At 38.2% G+C, this 21,767-nt stretch overlaps 1 protein-coding gene across 7 annotated transcripts in view; it reads right to left on the bottom strand.

Moving 5' to 3' along the window:
* The window catches only part of ANKS1B (ankyrin repeat and sterile alpha motif domain containing 1B), a 437,255-nt gene that overhangs the window by 220,637 nt on the left and 194,851 nt on the right, over nt 1-21,767 (bottom strand). For all 7 annotated transcript variants that reach the window (XM_071552016.1, XM_071552018.1, XM_071552019.1 and 4 more), the window contains 2 exons: nt 7,577-8,157; nt 6,295-6,367 (listed from right to left, as the gene is read on the bottom strand). In XM_071552016.1, coding sequence (XP_071408117.1) covers nt 6,295-6,367; nt 7,577-8,157 — 654 coding nt within the window. The remainder of the gene's footprint in view (nt 1-6,294; nt 6,368-7,576; nt 8,158-21,767) is intronic.

Here is a 21,767-nt window from a genome sequence, read left to right as displayed (position 1 = left end):
CATTCAAAGGTTTTCCCAATTTCAATTATATCACAGCTGTAAAGGGCACAACATGAACTCTTGTTCCTTTAATTCAGCTTTTCTGACTGTGGCTCCACCTGATTCCATCTTTTCCTAGACTGCTGAAGTCATGTTTACTTTACTTGCCTGACCTTTGTGCTCAAACTCATGCCCCTCACAAATCTAAAGAGTAACGTTTCTTACCATTTTCTCCACACTGTAAGGAAAAATCATCAATAATAGACTTGGTAATAACAGTGTGGAAGGTAAAATAAACAAAGAAAATAACTTTTGTATGATGACTGTCTTCAACTTTCATCCTGATATAAAAAACTGAGAAAGTACACTACAAAATGTATTCTAACACAGTGGTCTGTGACCTATTGTCAATCCTTGTCATTAAATATGTACTATATGAAGTAGAAACACAAATATATAGTGGGCACACCAAGAAGCAATAAGGTCTTGTTTGTGAAAGAACTTGACATACTGAAGTTGTAGGGTTTATTCTGAGCACAGCATAAGCCACTGCAGTTCTGCTCTCAAGTGAGATATGGCTCATGCGGTCAACTCAGGCATAGCTGTCAGTGGTCCAGAGTCCTTCTGGTTTCAAAAGAGCACTACAAGAGCCAAGTCATGGGTCTCTCTGAAACTGCAGACATGAGAATACATACTGATAAAGTAAATATTCTGAAAGTTTTGCCAACTTTCTTGAAAGTGACTTTATTAATATATATATATATATATATATATATATATATATATGATGTTATTCTGTTGTATACACCTCTTCCAGCAACAAGCAGCATTAATCCTTGAAATACATTCAATCAGGTAGTGTCAGTGAGGAAAATCTGGAGCCTTGATAGTGATATTACACATAGATGCTGCATGGGATGCTAGGATTATCTCCAAGCATAAGCAAAGCAACTATTCTCACAAAAGGGCAAAAACCCCCCAACTTTAGTAAAATACAAATTTGCTAAATGCATAAGAATTTTGCTTATTTCAGCTGTAGGAAAGAGGCTGGTCAGTGATTACATTTCAAATGAAAATTTTAGACTAAGAAACTGAAGAGAATTCAGTAAACTCTACCCTGTATGGCTCTAGGTAGAACAATGAGGGCACTTGAGGATAGGTATATGCTCAGCTGGTCAAAGACATCCTGACTACAGTGCACTTGTATACACACAGCAACTGGTTACTGTGTTTATGCATAGCAACAAAAAAAAGACTTCACACTTAGCAGAATTATAAAATGTAAATCACCCTCCATATGCCGGAACTTGTTTGATGGTGGCTCTCTCAAAAGCCTAGCACAGTCCTAAAATGATTGTAGGTTATTTTGAAGTAGAATGACCTTCAACAATTATTTTCTTAGTCATTATTTTAATTGCTCTGATTTGAAAGAATTCTAGTTTTAATCATGATGATGATATGATATCTGTAACCCATGCTAATTCTTTTTTCTTAAGTATATTATTTTTGATTATTCCCTTTCAAGTGATTTGCAAATATAAGTAAACTCTACATCACACACCTGTGAACAGCTACCAAGCCCCAACTAATACGGATATACTGCTACACATGTCTTGAAACACTTTTTATTGTAGAGAAAAAAAATGTTTATAACCGGGCTTAAAAAAATGGAATTGTAGCATTTCCTTTTTTTACTTTAACATATAGACAGGTTCCTACAAAATCATGTTATTACAGTAGTCACAGGATGAATACAAAATGGATGCAAAGGGACTTAAAACAGTGACCTATTCCATTCAGATTCAGACCAAGGTCCATTGTATCCCAACTGTTATTATTTTTCATTTTGGCAAATATTCAAAAGTCTTCAAGATGTTGCTGAACATAACCAAGGTAATAATCTCCCCAGTAATCTATTTGTATGCTTCACTATATCATCTCAATAATTTTCCTGAAGAGAAGATGGAGGAGATACATTTTAGCTACTTCTAGAGAGCTACACCTGAAGAGGTCCTCTAAGGCACTTTTAGTGTCATTTGCCATGCTTCAGACATTTAGATTGATGAACAATAACACAGAAGTGCCTGCTTATCTAACTCAGTATTTAGTGGCTCAGATGTACTCAATGCAGCCCTACACTCCAGAAGTCTGAACTGAGACATAACGAGTAAGATTCATCTCTCTGACCTACCATTATTTCCATCAAGCTCATGCTTTCTCAATTAATTTACAAGAAAAACACATGAGACAATGTCAAAACCTTAACTGAAGTCCAAATACTGGGCATCTCCTATTCTTTTATTAGCTACAAAATCTGATAGCTGCTCCTAGAAGGGAATTAAATTGCTTTAATGGGTTTACCTTTGGCAAATCCATGTTGCCTCTTATTTTTTTATATTTTCTAGCTACTTGAAGTAGTTTATTGTTCACTGACTTTTCTGTGAATTGAAAATAATTCCCCACATTCTCTTTACTTTCCTCTTTGAAAAATAAGTTCCATGTCATTCTTGTTTAGTCCTTTGGTACCTGATCCATCCTCCAAGAATCTCACAGAAACCCACTAACAGAATTAAGTTATTCAGACAGCTACCTAACACAAAATTAAGTTCATTAAATCAATTTTAAGTCCCCAAACGCATATAACCTGTTCTTTCCTTATCTACAATTGAGGTTCTAGCTCTAGGATTAACTGTGCATGTTATACATTAGCTAAGGACCTCTTCAATAAACATGTGCAATCCGAAATCATTGTATGCTTTTGCCTTCTCTGCACCTACTCTGAATAGCATTTCCTTTCCTGCAGTAGGTCTCTTTGGTGCTGAAGATTTCTTTGTTTCTCTATTTATCAATGTACTGATATAATTACATTATATTAAATCTTAAATTTCTCTTGCTAGTTGCATCTCACTGAGCGCTTTGGCACTTCTGACTTGTCTCTTCATATGAGTGTTATTCCACCATGCTTAGTAAAGAGAGAAATTTTCCTCATTATGCCTAAGCTGAAAGAAGACATGAAAATTAGCTCAGCAGGTCTTTCACACTTTCTTTTCTTCACATTGGTGAGACTTGTACTATGGTCTTAAGTAGAGTTCTGTTGAAAAACTCACAGATTTCTCTTTGACTTGTGCCCTTTTGAGTATTTTTTTTCCTAGGCAGTCTGTCAATGTAAATTCTTTCCTAAAAAGGGCTTTGGTAACTCAAATCTCCCATTATTATCATGTCCAATGTCTTTGAATAAGTATGAAGAACAACCATGTTATTTTCTGCTTCCCTGGACACTAACAGATGTGTAAAAGCTCTAACTAATCCTGTTTTTGAGATCTCAAAGCAAGCATTATATTTTTGAAATACAAGCCAAAGTCTCCTCTCTTCTTCCCTTCTTCTCTATGACTGTACTACTACCGTAATATATATCTGACAAATTCCCTACAACATCAATGTTGTTGTAATAGCCAATTAATACTTGTCTAGTCCTCATTAATTCTTCAGTTAATTCTTCTCTATTCCTCTTTATCCTACCATTATCATACAAACATCCAAGATACCAGACAAACTGACTCAAGACTCTCTGTCAAGTCACTTCTCTAATCTTATTTCAAGTAATCCTATCTTTGCCAGCGTGAGTCCTATGTTCAAGTTGTTTTATTTATGATTATGATTTTTTCCTGCCACATGGTTCTTATTTTAAAGTTGTCTTCTTTAAGAAGAGATAATAGTTACATTTAGGGTATATCTAAGTGACAGTAGACTCTATTTATTGCCACAGAGTCTGATAAGCACATTTGATTTGCTTAGGGTAATTTTTGACAGTATTATTAGTATATGCTGAAGATTGGTGGAATCTTTTGCAGCTTGGCAAAATTTGACTGTTGTGAAGAATCACATCAGCCATAATTTAAGTGCCAGGTGGAGCAGATGTTTCCACTTCAGCTTGAGTAGATCACTGGCCAGCAGCATCTTTTATTTATTTTATTACCAAGAGGTTTTGTATTCCTTGGGCTAGTGTTTGGGGGGTTTTGTCTGTTGTTGTTGAGATGGTTCTTATTTGATCCTGGTCAGCACTCCTGCTTTTGATTTTAGTGGTAAGTTATTAAGATGTTGAATGCTACATGCCCTCAGAACAAATCAACAGCCATCTTCTTCTCTGTAGTTTTAAGTTTGTTCCTCCAATACCTGTATTGCCACTAAACTGAAAACTCTGCTCTAATTTTTTTCTGTTTGCAAAAGCATGATGTAGATGAAGTCCTCATGACCATACTCAGTCAGCTTTGAATCTCTCCTTTCACACTCCTCTAATTGCTACTTAAGAGATTTCCCTGGATATCTAAGAGAAGTCTTTCCACATTTCACCTGTAGGAAAAAATAGGCCAAAGATCTGGCAAACATTCAAGAATTTCATCACAAGATGTCATTGTTGTCTAATTTTAAATACAGCTATTGAATTTTGAGTATATGATACACTTCCTCTCAAGTATTTTTTTATTGAGAATGAGATAATATGTACAAGAAGCTTATGACTGAGCACTTGTGTTTGAATTTTATGTACTTTTTATTTATGTACTTTTATATACTTTTGTTTTTACTAGTAGTTCATAAACAACCCAAAGTGTAATATGAAGTACAGGACTAAACATGAAGGTTGATTTCTTAACTAAGGGTAAAATCAAATCATCAGCTTAAACTAGCTAAAGACTATTAAAGAGTTGACAGAAAAGAAAAAAATGTTGGTCTTCAAAAAGCATCACACTGAATAGAAAGTAAGCTGGGACTTTGTGTCCAGTCTGGGAAAAGAAGAGAATAGACCTTCTGCCAGCTGAAAGAGTTGAAACACCAAATGCCATGTTTGAATGCCAAGAAAAATAACACATGTAGCAGAAGCCACATAATGGCTGAAGACAAGACTTGTGACATATTTTCTGATCTTGAAAAAGTAGAAAAAGAAAAGCAGTGGTCATCATAGGAATGGACAGAGTAGTATTAACACATCACTAAGTTATGCAAATTTACATACACATACTGTTGCTTTTGTCTCCTTTTCCTGCCCCCTCCCAAGATGTAGCCCAACCCCAGCTTACTGGTGAGGGGTGAATGAATGTTGGAGAGGCAGCCTTGGTGCTGTGAGAGCACTGCTTAGCAGTAGCCAAACACTGGGGTGTTTAAAGAGTGAATACCTTTCTAGCTACCAATGCAAAGCACAGCACAAGGAGGGTGGCCATGCAAAAATGAACTCCTTCTCAAACTGACACAATACAATCACCATGATAAAATATAAGCAGAAAATCGTGAATTATTTATAATATCTTCAGAAATTATTAACTATCTCCTAACCTAGAGTTTGTCTATGAACGATTCTCCTTTCTAGCACTGCAAGTTTCAGAAGAACAGACTGCCAGCACAACATGCCTAGCACTTTTCATGATATTGCCCCTTTGTATACAAATCAGTTTTCTCTTTTCCCTAGATTCCCTTTTCACTGTACAAGTTAAAATAGCTGTGGTCAATTCTATTTAATTGATGAGACACAGTTTCATCCTGTATACATATAAAATTCCATGAAATGGATAGTCGTTAAAATATATTCTTTTTCAAATTTTAAGTGATAAGGTACATAACACCCTGCCCAATACATAAACCCAATGAAATTTTTAGCAGGAATGTACCAGTACAGGTGAGCTAACATAACTTTGCCTCATGACTAAATTATTCAGAATTCAAGTCAGTTTTCTTTCCCTGCGTTATGGAGAAGACACAGTTCTTAACAGCAGAGTTGCACAGGTTTATGCTGACAGACACACAGAGTAGGCACGACACTGTTCTTAGAATTCACCATGGTAGAGAAGGTTTGCAAATTTTCCCTTCATTGCTAACACCAATCACTGGCTGTCAGCAATATTTTCAGCTCTGTGCCAAATATTTCTTCAAAGCAACATTAGATAATACAATGCTTTAAAAAGTGTCAGCAGTTACTGGATTATATATACTCAGAGTCCCATCATTCCAAAGAAAACCTCAGCTGAAAAAGATTGTAAAATATCCCCCTAGAAGAAAGGCTTCAGTACAAAGACATTAATGGAGTATTTTTTCCGGTAAGATTTCAGAACAACGTTAATGACTCCAATATGCTATATAAAGCAACAGCTCCAGGATACTGGGCCTAACGCATCTCTAAGAGTAAACAACATTGATTCTGTTCATGGTTATTCAAAACACCTACAAAGGATTTCAACACAGTGGGTTACTTAGCAATGTCTTATCCACAGTTCCCCTATAGAAAATTAAGTAAAAGTTAAACAATAACTGGTTGTTTTTCCTTACTTGTGGTGTGATAATTCATCTCCCCCAGTCCAGTATTAATTCCAGCATCTATTGAACTCATGATTTTATCAATCTACAAAAAAGAGAACAGTGAAAAAAATTGATGTATCCCATCTTCGTTATTTTATTTTAGTTTCTCATGCATTCAAACATTTATGTATATACACACGCACACATATATATATATATATTTATAAATGTGAACTGTATTTTTTTACTCTTAAGAATAATCAAACCTCAATGACCCCCTAGAAAGGCAAACTTGGACCTGACACTAATCAGGATTTTACAATGTATCCGTTATAAAGACTGGTACAGGATCCTTAGTACATTTCCACTTTACAACCAACACTAACTTCAGATGCGCCATAAAATTAGGCATTTAGATGAGCTGAAAACCTTTTTCTAGAAAAATAACCAACCACGTAATCATACTCTTAGTTCCCTTTGAATAAAACAGCACTCTGGAGACAGACACATCTCCCCATTGCAGTGGTTTTAAAGAGAAATGCTCACTACTCTGTAGGAGCATTAAAGAGCTCAACATTTCACACTCAACTTGCCTCAATCATATGGGAACTTATGTGTCTATGACAAACCTTTTACATTCTTGAAATTCAGCACAGGAGGAAAAAAGCTAAACATAAGGTACCTAAGAATTATTTTGAGTTCTAAAGATAAAGTAAAGTCTCTTATATGAGCAAGCATGTGCACAAATTCAATGTGGACATTTCTGCTAATACTCCTGAATTTACTGCAGCTATAAGTCTATTTCCACTTCACACGAGACAGGTATGTGCCAAGCATTTTGTACACAGGCTACATACCAGTTAAAGGGCATGATACATAGGGAGATTGTGTAGAATGCAACTCTCTCTTCTCACCATTTTTCCCTGTCTCTTGCTGGCAGGCAAGAAATAATAGTGGGAAATAATTAGCAAACACATAAATAATGGGCATAGTTACAAAGGATTTTACAAATTTTATTAGTGTCAGTGGTAAGGGATTTAGTAGATAATAATTTCAATGCCACAACAAATTGCAGAATTACTTATGGTTAACTTCGTTCACTATGAAAACAATAGACTTTATTGAGTGGGCAGCATTGAAACAGAAATGCTTTGCCAGCTGTTGAACTACCATGCATTACACTGTGACATTCTCTCTGAGGATTTTCAGTGTGGAAGATTCACCTTTTATTTCATCTCTGAAACTGAAAACAATAACAGCATCTTCACATGACCATCTATTTTCTAGGACCTAAAAAATGAACAAAACTTACTTCTTCCCATTCTGATGTGAAGGAAGGTGTTCTCTCTGAATTCCCTTTGGAGCACTGTTGTTTTGGTGTGGGTTCACTCCAATTGCTTCTTGCTTTTTTGTCATTTGGTGGATGGGTGATAAGATTAGAATCAGATTTTGAAACATTTTTGCACAAATGCATTTCCAGCAAAGTCTTTGGTAAAGATCGTATCCTCCCCAGCGTGCATGCTCGCTCCACAAATCCCCCAGTGGTGGTAACCCATTGTTCACTTATCCTTGGCGGGCCAACCAGTGTATGATTTTCTACTGGTTTATTTTTAGTATGAAATATGGTTCTGTTTACAATTGGGGGCTTTTTTTTCTTAACAGGAGGATCAGAGTTACTTTCTTTCCGTAGCTGTATCTGCTGCACTGTGCTCTTGCTCAAAATGCTTTTCTCTAATGGACCACTGCATGGGTTGGCTTTGCTGTACAGGTGGAGTGGGTTTTCAGGTGGGTCATATGCAGGTGATGATCCATGAAGTAAACCTGCAAACTGCTCAGCGGGGTGCCCTTCAGGAAGCTCACTTTCAGTGGATGTTTCACTCTGGCAAAGTTGCTCTGAAATGAGAGAGTACATTGTAAAAAGAACAGGATGATAAATTACTGCAAACAACAAAACACTCTCCTCAAAATTACTTTTGTATGCTGTTTGTTTCTTTCTTATGTAAAGAAACAAAAGATAAATATTCAATGAACTGATTTATTACTCTCTTAAAAAAAACAAACTCCTTAAACTTGATTACTTTACCCTGATTGGTTGAAGAACAGCCAATAATTCTCAGAGCTACACATAAACTTCATGAAAAAACAAATTTATAAAATAAATTATACCACTGCTATTCCATCAAATTGATGGCGTCCCTTTTAATTCGTTACTGAGTTAATATGTGTACAAATTATACAGTTTAGTATGATGAACTAGGTAGTTAGTTTGTAGGTGGTAAAAAACATGACAAACCAGTATAGTCAGGAGTATTCTTAGTAATTTTTCATTTTATAGTCCTTATAATAATTGTGAATTTACACTATGATGCCTTTTTACCAAGAGTCTCTAAAGAATAGATCTCAGTGTTTTATTTCTAGGAACTTCTGAGAATAGTAATAGTAACTATTGGAAAAAAGAATACATAATCAAGTCTTTTGAAACAAGCACATAAACACACAAAAAGGAATACAGAAAAATGCACTTTTTGGCACAGCTCAGAGGCAATGATTAAAAGTTTATAGCTCTTTTTTATGCCTGTTGCTGTAAGGAGTAGGAGAGGGAAAAAAAAGAGACTTATTCTAACCTGCGCTGCCCCATTGAAAGCATTGTGGTCAACATCACTTTATCCACATTGCATTAAGTTAGTATATTCTGCTCAGAATAACTGTGTCCCTACTAACAGTAACATCTCTATAACTACTTCATTAAAGATAAGTACATTCATCTCATTCTTGCTAGAAGTTGTACACTCATATATAGACTCTAACTGTAGGACTATATGCACAGCAGTAGCTACCAGAAAGAGTGAAACAGAATCATGTCATAATTTGCAAAGAAATTGAGCAGTTTTCTCCTATTAGCTAAAATATCTGCTTGCAAAAAACCCCACAACCAAATCTCAAAATATCACTTCTAAAAGAAAGCAGTGTTTGACTTGCTTCAGTGGTTTTTCCTCAGTGTTGTTTTTCTTCAAAACATCATCCGCTCTTAAACTAGTCAGCAGTGTAAAAATATAAAATTAAATGTTTTTCTTATTTGTTAGAAGATAATGATAAAATTCTAAACAAGCTTAAGAGTGAAACCTAATAAAGTATACTTTTCTTCTTGCAGAAACAACTGACTAGAATATATCCTTCAGACATTTTGCAACTAAAAAGATTTGAGCTGTTATGGAGAAAGGTCAAATGTAGGACATGACAGAGCTTAAGGGACCAATAAACCCACAAAAAGTAGATTTAGGGGGGAAAAGCAGGTGAAAAGGAGGTCATGGGGCATTCTCACTTTCTTTGATTTCTGAAAGTTGCTGAATTATATATATGTCTGCTATTTTGAAGGTGAATTTAAAAGGAGAAGTAAATGATGCAAAAATTATTGGCTTTGGTGGTTTCCCTTTACATGAAAAACTCAATAGGTGAGATTCTGCTCGAGATTAAGACATCTTTAACATACCCACATGAGTAAGAAGTATGTAAACTCCCACCATTGTCAGAGATCAGACTGATACAAGGGAGAGAGAACAGGTGAAGTTCAAACTCTTGGACTGAATTCCAGTGCAGAGAAGCTTTCTGCTTATATTTTTTTTCTTTTTGCAAGTATGTTTATTTTTGTAATCAAAAAAAAAAAGCCAACGGGAAAAAAATCTTTCTTCTTTACCAGATACTGCTTTTCTTACCACTTTATCTTTTTACTTGTAAATAGTATCATAAATACCAAAACATAAACAGATGTCATTTCTACAGACCTTTAGTGTTATTACAAGTGCATGTACAGCTTATCCATCTGAGCAGATTACTTCTGAAAATCCCTGTGATACTGCCCTATCTGAGTTACATGGAAAACATTTACATTTGGAACTGCAAATAAATTCAGTTCTGCCATAATCTGAAAGCCACAGATACATATTGCTATTATCACCAGTTTATATACAACTAAACTGGTATTTAGGCAGCAGATTGCAATTCAATCAGCTATTTATTTTCACCGCAGTGATGCACCACAACACAGTTGCTTGCAGTACATATATAGAACTCTACGGAATATCATTTCTCACTTTCCGTATTTGAGAGTTATAATTTACAGATGCTTCATCAAACTCACAGAATTTTCCCTGAATCTGACTCCAAGACTGCAGAGCACATTAAGAAAATCAGAAACATACTAAATACTGCGAATTTTGCATTGATGTAAGGAAATCATCTTATTCACATTTGTATCTCAAGAGATTCCATGTTCAGAATTAAAGTACCTTCAGGAGAATAACAGTTGTTAATAATACAAATGAAAAGAGCTGTAATAGATAAATTATAAGGACAGAGTTAGATCTTTAACAGGCATTGTTGTTGCCATGGCACAAGTTTCTAATGTAAAATAAAAATCCATGAGAAAATTGTTCTATAGCTATGGTAACAACTGTATTGTGACACATGCACTACTAATCTATTCAAGTTCTGTTTTAATTTGATCCAGGAAGATGTTTTTAGCATCACATCTGCACATGTGTAATATTTCTCCCATTTCCCCACACACAGCTAATTGACAAAACCAACAGTCAGAACTAAGTAATATTTTCAGAGTACCTCTTATAAAAGGATGGTAAGCAAAGAAATCTCATTTACATAGCAAAGGTTTGTTTGGAGACACTGGAATACCTTCAGTAGGATGATCAGAAAGGAAACATGTAAGGCAGAAAATTTATAGCATTTAAAAACTGAAGTAGCAATATTCAGGGAGGCATTATTTCATACAGCAAAAACACGGTGCCTTGACCAAGTTCCATGTTGGCTGTTGGTATCTCAGATGAGGCAGAGCAATGTTTTCTCACTCTAGTAAATGTTATAAGCAAGGTTCCATGGACCTAAGTGGGTGATATAACAACAGGATTACTAAGCAACAAATGAAGAATGTGAGCTTCTACTGTCACCAGCAACAACACAGAAAAGGAGCAATAGAGTCCAGCCAGATTACAGTTTTTTCTGCTTCTTCATAAATCTAAAGAAACCACCAGAATGTGGTTGGCAAAGTTGGTATCAGTGATCTCCAGGCTCTGTGCCCAGATTCCAAAATTGTCAGCTTCTCAAAAAACATAGTCCCTTAGAAATCACTGAATCTATTTGCTCTTACTCGTCCTGTACTGCCAAGTCACCCCTTAACATCACAGTCTGCACTTGAGTGGGTACTGTAGAGTTTTTCTGTTTCATTATCTCTACACTCATAGTTTCACTGTCCACATTTTACTCCTCTGTTTCAAGATGATCGACCAGGAACTGAAAAGCTGAGAGATTTTGGGGGAAAGATACCTCCATATGGAGTTTTCTGAACATTGCTTGCCAGCCTCTAATGAAGAAAAAAGCTTAAGTGAGGAAGGATATTAGCAATTACTGCTAATTCTAATCACATCATAATATCTAAATATAGTTCTTGTCCAAATTTTCAGCAATAGCAGGGTAATCTGGTACAGAGTTAATTTTAACTCTTATTAAGCTGTTTAGACTCTTACGTACATTTTCAGAAATTTGTTTCAATACACATATATTCTGCATTTAAGGAGGACATAACTGCAATTCTGAATCAATAATTTAAAGGGTTAACCTTTTACTGCAAAACTCAACATACAAAAATAAAGAGCTGCAGCTGCCACCTCCATAATGCTGTTTCCATGAGAATTTCTTTCTGTATGACTATATAAGGCACGGTTCCTAGACGTCTTAATGACAGACAGGCTCTCATGAACCATCACATTTTACAGTGCAAGAGTCTGCCTTATACCCGCAAATTAAAATAGGAATCCTTTGGAAAACTAAATGTTAACATGTGTATAGACTAAAAATATCAGACACATAAAATAATGGTCAACATCCCTTAGGTGAAACATTGGACAAATTCAAATCACATGTTCAAATTAAAATTTTACTGGAATAATTCATCTATACTGTGCACCAAAAAATAAAAAAAAACCCTCAGCAATTTTTTGTAACTTTCAGTGAATCTTTCACAAGAATTTCAAAGACATGAATGGAAATAGATGTAAAATGCAATTTTACAGAAAGATCATATATCCTTGCATTGAGAAATTCTGTGGTGATCTCTTCTTGCAGAAGAAAGCTAGGAGTTGAGTGGATTGTGGTTATGCTCAGAAAGCACATTTGAATTTGACAATGTAGTACCACAGGGAAGAGTAATACAAGATGAAAACTTGGTGACACTTAATAACGACAATCAGTGCAAAGCACTATAAATGTGACAGATGATCTCTTGAAACCATATCCTTTTGTGGAAGACTGTAATGAAACCTTGTTACATATTCCACTCTTGACATTTCACACATCAAACGTAAAGAAGGAATGGCAAAGTCTATACAAAGTGGGAACAAAACTTACCAATATTCAAGGCAAAAGACACTGGAAAAAATAATGGATGACTTTTAAAATAATGTTTCTAAAAGAAGACGTTGCTCAACAATTTAATTTGAAAGGACCCAAGCAACAATTCAGTTTCCTCAACCATGAGACAAAAACAGAAAGCAAACAAAATGTATGTTTTGCCATTTGCACCAATCATACATTTCTCTTTTCTAACCTTGGCAAAGAATATATTTCTGATCTGAGCAGTATTTTTAAGATACTTCAGATTGTCTCTCCTCTCATTCCACATACAGGTTCATCTCTGCTCTTTTCCAACTTATGTTTAAAATCCACAAAGAATGGAATGTGTGCTTTCATAAGAGGTAATATAAAATAAAGGCCTCCAGCCTCAAATGGCCTCATTTAGTTTTGCTAAGTCTCTTAATTGGTTGTAGAAACTAAGTTGTAGAGATAAAAATGTCTAAAAATTGATCATCATCATCATGGCTAGGCTTCATGAACGAAGATTTAAGAAGGGTAATACCCACACTTGCTGCAAGCGTGCTGGTGGCTAAAAAGGCCGATACAGGATAGGCAAGGCCAGTCACAAAAGACACAGTAGAAAGTGTCCTTAGGTGATATCGGCAAGGAATGGTTCTTTCTGTGTTGTCTCTTCTCCTCAAGACTGACTCTGCATGCGTTCTCAAAGGAAGCAACAGCATTGTGAATGGTGTGTCTCCATGAATCGCAACTGGAGACCAGAGTGGACCATTGGTGGCAGTCAATATGGCCAAGGCTGAGGGATTGTTTCAGGGAGTCCTTGCATCTCCTCTTCAGGGCTCCTCTCTTGTGGCAGCTGGTGGTGAGTTCTCCATAGAGCACAATCTTCGGGAGGCAATGGGTGATCCTCCATCCTGGAGACATGCCCTGCCTAGCACAGCTGCGTTCTCATCAGCATGGCCTTGATACTGGTGACACCTGCCTGTTCAAGAATGGACACATTGGTCACGTAATCAGACGGGTGGATGTTTAGGATTGTATGGAGGCAGCACTGATGGAAGCATTTGAGAAGCCGCAGGTGGTGGTGGTAGATGACCCATGATTCAGACTCATATAAAAGAGTAGACAGTACAATAGCTCTGTAGACACTGATCTTTCTACTTTTCTTCAGGTGTTTATTGCACCAGACTCTTTTATGGAGTTTTCCGAAGGCTCTATATGTATTTGCTAGCCTGTTGTCTATCTCTTTGTCAATCTTACTGTCTGAGGAAGTGATGCTTCCCAGATAGGTGAACTGCTGGACTGACTTAAGCTCTGATTCACCTATGGTGATCTGGGGGTGATGGAAGACTTCCTGAGGTGCAGGTAGGTAGAGAACTTCTGTCTTCTTCAAGCTGACTTCCAGCCCAAAAAGCTCAGCAGCCTCTGCAAAGCAGGATGTTAAGTGCTGCAGAGCTGCTTCTGTGTGAGCAACGAGGGCAGCATCATCAGCAAAACACAGCTCACGGACAAGGTGATTTAGGATCTTGGTGTTGGCCTTCTGTCACCTTAAGTTGAATAGGCTTCCATCGGTACGATATCAGATGTAGATGATGTTTTCTTCATCAAGGTCTGCCGTGGCTCTTAGGACCATCATGCTGAAGAAGATTGTGAATAGAGTTGGTGCAAGAATGCAACTTTGTTTCACACCATTGGTTACTGGAAAGGGCTCAAAGAGTGCATCATTGGATCTGACTTGTCCACGTTGATCCTCATGTAGCAGGATGATCATTTTGAGGAACTCTGGAAGACATCCTAAATGTTCCAAGATCTGCCACAGGCCTTTTCTGTTCACAGTGTCAAAAGCTTTGGTGAGGTCAACAAAAGTTACATAGAATCCTTTGTTCTGTTCCCTACACTTCTCTTGCAGTTGTCTGAGAACAAATACCATGTCTGTGGTGCTCCTATTGGCTCTGAAACCGCACTGGCTTTCAGGTAGAAGTTCTTCTGCAATAGTGGGTACTAATCTGTTCAAAAGTATTCTTGCAAGGATTTTACCAGCAATGGAGGAGACCAAAGTAATACCCTGGTAATTTGAGCAGTCTGATTTTCCTCCTTTCTTCTTGTACAGGGTGATGATGACTGCGTCACGGAGATCTGGTGGTAGTTTGCCTTGTTCCCAGCAACACACAACAAGCTCATGAAATTTAGCATGAAGTGCTTGACCTCCATGCTTCAGGTGGAATTCTATCAACCCCAGCTGCCTTGTCAGTTTCCACCTGCTGTATGGCCTTAAGTGTCTCTCCCATAACAGGGGCTATATCCAATTCATTTTTCACTGGTTGTTGTGTAATGAGCTGAATTGCTGAGCCTTGGACTGTACAGCTGGCACTGAAGAGAGTCTGAAAATGTTCAGCCCATTGGTTCAGGATGGAGGTTTTCATCTGTGAGAAGCATTTGGCCATCTGCACTGAGTAGGGGGCTTTGAACCTGCTGTGTAGGTCCCTACACTACTTTCAGGGCCTCATAGAATCTTCTGTGGTCACCCAAATCTGTGCATAGTTGAGTCTTTTCTGCTAGGTTGAGCCACCATTTGTTCTGGATGTCTTGAAGTTTCTGTTGGAGCTTACTGCATGCAAGATGAAAAGGTGACTTTTCTTACATGGCAAGATGGCTGAGCGAGGTGTGCTTAGTGAGCAGTTATCTTCTTCTTCAACAATTCCTGGATCTTTTGATTGTTTTCATCAAACCAGTCTTTGTTTTTCTTGGAGGAGAACCCTAAGGACTCTTCAGAGGACTGCAGGATGTTGTCAAAGTGCTTCAGGAGAGGAATCTATGGGATGAACTTTAAGTCTAGTTTGAAGGTTTACCTGAAAGCTGTCTCTCACTGTAGCTGTTTGAAGCTCCTCTTAGGTTTGGGCTTGAAGTGGATATGAAGTTTGCAATGCACAAGGCGGTGGTTTGTTTGACATTCTGCACCAGGCATCACACGGGTATGATGGACATCATGAACATTTCTCTGATGCACTAAGACATAGTCCATGAGGTGCTAGTGCTTAGATTGAGGATGCATCCAGGTTGTCTTCAGGCTGTCTTTTTGTTGAAAGATAGTGTTGGTGATGGTGAGCTGCTGTTCTGCACAAAACTCTAGCAGGAGGCATCGATTGTCATTGCAGTTTCCAACTGCATGCTTGACCAGTACTCCTTTCCAGGCTTCAGAGTTCTTTCCTACTCTGGCATTGAAGTCACCAAGGATAACGATCTTATCATTTACAGGAACCCTTTGGGTGAGGCAGTGGAGGTCAGTGTAGAATTTGGGGTTTTTTGCTGGGTTAGCTTGGAGAGCTGAGGCATGTATGCTAAAAAGAACAACATGTTGCTTGTTGTGTAGTGGGAGGCGCAAGGACATAATGCAATCGCAATGACCTGTCGTCAGATTTTCAGGTGTGAAGGCAATGGAGTTTTTAATCATGAAGTCAACTCCTGAAAGGTGTCTTTCAGTTTTGGGTTTGCCTGAGCAGTAGAGTGTGTAGCTGGCACCATGTTCTTTAAGGCTGCCTTCTTCATGAATACGAACTTCACTGAGAGCAGCAATGTCAATGTTGAGTCATGACAGTTCGCGGGCAATTGGAGCAGAATAATGCTCAGGACGTCCACTATCTGCAGTATCAAACATGGCTATAATGTTCCAACATGCGAGTGTTAATTTGAACACATCTTTGGAGGCAGGTGTATGCCTTTGTCTCTTTGTTTTTGTTTGGCCGCATCAGAAGATACCCATTGGCTGTGGTTAGTCAGCCGGGTGAAGGGTGGAGATGAGCTTTGGTTAGGCCACCTTTTCTAGGCCCCTCTCTGTGTGAAGCAAGCAGTGCTGTCCTTGAAAAAGGCTGCTTGGTCATTTAGGATGCTGTCAAACCAGACTGTCCTCTCCAGGGTCAGTCTCAAATGACCAATATCCTGAACCGCCTGCATGCAGGGTTGGGTCTGCGGCTTCCAGATGCTTCCTATCACCTGCCGTTTTGACCCTCGCCTGTCGCTACAGGGCTTTGCAGTGTGGGTGAACTCTTCAAGCCTGCACAATGGATTTTTTAGGTGAGGCACAGCATGTGCGGAACTGGCCCTACCCTTTACTCCTGAGGTTCATCTGCCACGGCCTAGCGAGCTTGGATGGTGACAGCGAATACCTTAGGACGTAGGTTTGGTTAGAGTATCCTTCTTTTAGATGGATGGCCTTACAGGGCTAAGTGAGCCCCATCTGCCCAGGTTTGGAGTTAGAGTTGTCCTTCTCCTAGGACGGTTGCCAGAGGACTAGCGAGCCCATCCTGTCCATGGACACACTTTGTCTGACTCTTCAGCTGAGAACTGTCTGCCATGGGAGACCCTACCAGAGGACCATACCACCACCAACATAGCTCTCAACCTCATGAGGGCATGCAAGCTTCTCCCCTGCGACAAGGGGGTGTCCCCAGAGAAGCTAAAAACTTAAGAATGTCTAAAAATATCTCTGGTTGCAGAATTACAGTCCAGTTCTAGATGTAGGTACATATACAGTCATGGAAGATTACGTACAGAAATGAAAAGGTTTTCAACACTATGTGGAACTTTTACTGAAATTTTATATAAGTGCCTACATGTAACTGTTTTGAAACCAATCACTACAAATCATAGTCTTTTAGCAGAATTGCAGCTCATGACACCTTTTTAGTTATAAATCCTGAGTAGGGAAAATGAAAGAATAAAAATAGACTATCTGCATTTATTTTTTCCTAATGATTTATTTGGGGATGGCAAACATGAGAGGATAACCATATAAATTCTTTTGAAAAGTATTTACAAAACCTAAATAATCTGAAAAAATCATTCTACACAACTATGTGCAATATAATTTAGCTAAGAATAATAACTTTCTAGGCAGACTGGGAAATGCTAAAAGTTGTTTACTTTTCACAAATAACTGAAGTTATTTTAAAAAGTAGTGTTATACACAGGATGCTTAAAAGCAGATTTTGTGAAAAGAAAGGAAGAGAGCCAGGCAACTAAACACAGACATATATGGACATTTTAGACACTATAGGGTATCCAGGGTGACTGCAAGAGCTGACAGATGTGACACACAACTTGGAAACCTGTGTCCTTCTGGTGAAGTAGCAAGAGGCCAGAAACAGTAGTTAGTCTAAAAATGTGCTTTGGCACTTGAATTGTTTCCTAGAGGTCAAATGGTAGAAGACAAGGAGTACTCATGGTAGTAGCCATGTAGACAATATACCTCAAAGAATCCATTACTGTAGAATAAATAATTGCATATGGGCACGTACCCCACCTTCAGATGACTCACGTGTACTTACCTTACATAGGAACAGAAAAACTGTTAGCATTTTAAGTCATGATTGTTGATACTTCTAACAAAGTAACCATCAAGTTAAGAAGCCAGACCACCTGAGTGACATAGAGCATGAAATGTTGGCTGACCTCAGATACTAGCTCAAGACATTCTAGAAACATATGCCCTTTTGGAACATGGAATTGGCATGCTATGAATTACCTAGGACTTCTAGGAGAGTCAATGTGCAGCTTCATTAAGCTACTAGGGTGTGGAAAACACTTGCTCGGTTTCAGATATAAGAAAAGCAAGCATCAGACTACAGAAGTGCAGACAGAGAAAAGCAGCAACTGAAGTTGGAAGAAAATTACAAACTTTCACTTTCCATCACAAATGACACTTTACTAAGTTCTCTCACTAAAAAATACAAATAAATAAATGAATAAATAAATAAATATGAAAAACTGTATAAAGCAGAAACTAGTTGTGGGACAGAAGCTCCCACAGTGAGGCAATTGCAGTTTAACGAACTAAACCCTCTGTTGCATAACTGGTTAAAAAGTCAGCAACACAAGTGTTACACATAGAAACCCCAAATGATTTACCTTCTGTTAGGATCATGTGAAAGTTAGAGGACAGTTTCATCTGCTGAATGCCTGTGGCAACAGAAAACATTTCAACTCACCCTGCTGCTCTTCAGTTAGAAGGTATCATTGAACAGCTCTACAGCCTGAACCAGGTGTAAGAAAGACCTCTGATCTGCTTACAGGGCAAATCAACTGCCCAAGTTTGGGTGGAGCACTTGAGTTCATACAGTTTATTTTGCTTGAGATGGATTAAAAGCTCTCACAGAATCCCTTCTGCTGAAGCCAGATCTAGGGACAGTCTATAAAAGAAGCGCAATGACAAGGACGTGCTGGTAACATCTTCCTTCAGTTGCTTCCACAGCATTTTGCCATTCTTGAAAGCATGATACTTCTCTGCAATATAAGAGTCAGGTCTTCTCTTTGAAACACAGCAGGTGGATATCTCCCTAAGGCACCAAATAGCTCTGCTTTACAAATATATTACACGTACTAAGAATAACATTCTCTTAGTTACGTGTAGTAATGTGCATGATGACAATAAATATTAACATGGTCTAATAAAGAGGACTAATTTACCAAGCTAAAAGGATTTAAGATGGGACAGCTTTCACAAACATCCTCCAGACTGGTAGAAATATATATATATATATATATATATATATATATATATATATATATATATATATATATAAGTTGTTTAAGAGTGTAGGAACTGTAAATAGGAAAAGAGAAACTGAGTCTAAGGGATCAGAAAATACACCAGAGGTTTTTGGGACCTCTTTAATAAGTAAATGAAACTTCCTTACTATTTAATTAGATACTTTGATTTTGGAAAACAGCTTTAGAGAGAGTTATCTACTTATCTACAATGCGAGACAAAACAAATGCTTCAAAATAGGTTATAAGAAGTTCATCAGGTTCTTGAGCCAGACATGTCTAAAGCAATGCAGGCCTAGATTGTTAGTATTGCTTCATTCTGCTTTAATTTATTTATGTTTTCACTCATTTATTTATGAGGAAGACTGATGAACAAATATCAATAATTATATTTACCTATGAACTAAGAACTCAAATCAGGCTGGTCTGGTCTTCCTATCACATAGGTATTTCTGCTATTTAAGCAGGTGTGCTTCCATTTCACCTGGGGAACAGATGAGGGAGCACAGATCACTGTGATCCTGTTTTCTAAATACGTAGACGGGCAGAATCTGCATCAACAGGGAAGTTCCATGCAAATATAAGGTGAACAGATATATACCTCCTGCAGACAGAGTTGTGAATTCTATCTTGGCTTTACAATATCATGATGAGGGATTTCCATTTTCAATTGGAAATATCACATCAAGCTGAGGAAAATTTCCCTTGCTATAATGGATTCTTCAAAGAGAACTTGGACAAAGGGCAGGGAATTTCAATTAGAAAAGCTCAAAAAATTGCACAGAATAATCCATACTATGAACTGTACTATGCACCAGTTTAAAGTGACAGTCTTTTCAAAGGAGGACTGTATATCTAAGAGGGCAAGGATGGAGGAGAAGAAAAGAGTAGTACAGATTTCCTAAAAGCCCATGACTGCTATTTAGAGAGGCTACTATGAAATGAACACTTGTATGAATGTGGAAAAATAATTATGGGATCATCTAAGTATTTTATTTTATTTAGAAGCATCCCATCAAAATCTTTGTACAATGAACCAACATCTAGAAGACTTATATTTGAAACCATTTGTTTCCCTCACCTGTCTACTTCAAAGATTGGGGGAACCATTTTATTCCTAGTCCAGTGGAACATTAGTACCTTCTCCAAAGGGATGTCCATAGGAGATACATGGAATTCCTTTGCACTGCAAACAACAAGCAATGACTTTTCTTTGCAGCAATGGATTTGCCTATTAGCCACACCACAGATTTATACATTGCAAATATTGTCTGCAAAGGTATCTGAGCTACCATTTGGCGCTTAGGTGTAACAGTCCCCTGTTCTCCTGGATCTGGTCAGTCAGGAGACAGATGGGTCATCCCATTTGTGGTGTAGTTCCTGACAGTGACGTTCATGTGGGTAAAGTGAAAGACTGTGCAGCAGTTCTCTCAGCTTTTCTCACTGAAAGCTTATGACAACAAACTTCCAAATCTCAGTATCTTTCAAAGGTATCTTCCAGACAATGACTTCAAACACACCCCAGAGTATTGGACGGCAGAGTCAAAAGGTTTGAGCTTTTTTTAGGATATCTTTTTCTATTGTTTCTGTTCTGGAAAGGGACCTGGGGGTCCTGGTTGATGGCAAGTTGAATATGAATCAGCAGTGCCCTGGCAGCCAGGAGGGCCAACCATGTCCTGGAGGACATCAGGCACAGCATCGCCAGCCAGTTGAGGGAGGGGATTGTCCCACTCTGCCCTGCACTGGGACAGCCTCACCCTGAATATTGTGTGCAGTTTTGGGCACTGCAATATAAGAAAGACATGAAGTTCTTAGAGAGCATCCAAAGGAGGGCAATGAAGATGGTGAAGGGCCTTGAGGAGAAGCTGTATGAGGAGCAGCTGAGGGCACTTGGTCTGTTCAGCCTGGAGAAGAGGAGACTGAGGGGAGACCTCACTGCAGTTACAACTTCCTTGTGAAGGGAAGAGGAGGGGCAGGCACTGATCTCTCCTCTGTGGTGACCAGTGAAAGAACCCAAGAGAATGGCCCAAAGTTATGTCAGGGGAGGTTTAGGTTGGGTATTAGAAAAAGATTCTTCATCTAGTGAGTGGATGGGCACTGGAACAGGCTGTCCAAGGAAGTAGCCTCAGCACCAAGCCTGATAGAGTTCAAGAAATGCTTGGGCAATGCTCTCGGGCACATGGTGTGATTTCTGGGGATGGTCTTATGCAGGGCCGGGAGGTGAACTCATTGATCCTTGTGGTCCATTCCAACTCTACATATTTTGTGGTTCTGTGATACATACACAGCAGGGGAGAACAGATCTATGGTTTTCTCACATGCATAGTTCTGTAATTTGGGTGCTAAGTTGTCTCTTACTTCCATAGATTTACACATTTGTACTGTGTTTAACACTCCACACTGCAGAGTATTTCTAAAATGTGGCTTCTACCTGCCCAGCTAAAAATGGCTACATAAACCATTGTCTTTAATCTGTTAAATTTCAGGCCCCTGCTCTTGCTCCTTTCAAGAACTCCTCTACAAGTAACCTTTTTAGTCCATTGCACCAAGACCATCACATGCTTTGGCTCTCACTGTTA

The sequence above is a fragment of the Pithys albifrons genome, chromosome 3, assembly GCF_047495875.1.
Source record: "Pithys albifrons albifrons isolate INPA30051 chromosome 3, PitAlb_v1, whole genome shotgun sequence".
Classification (NCBI taxonomy): Eukaryota; Metazoa; Chordata; class Aves; order Passeriformes; family Thamnophilidae; genus Pithys; species Pithys albifrons.
Note: the sequence above shows the minus strand (reverse complement) of the source record. Positions and strands in the feature narration are given on the sequence as shown.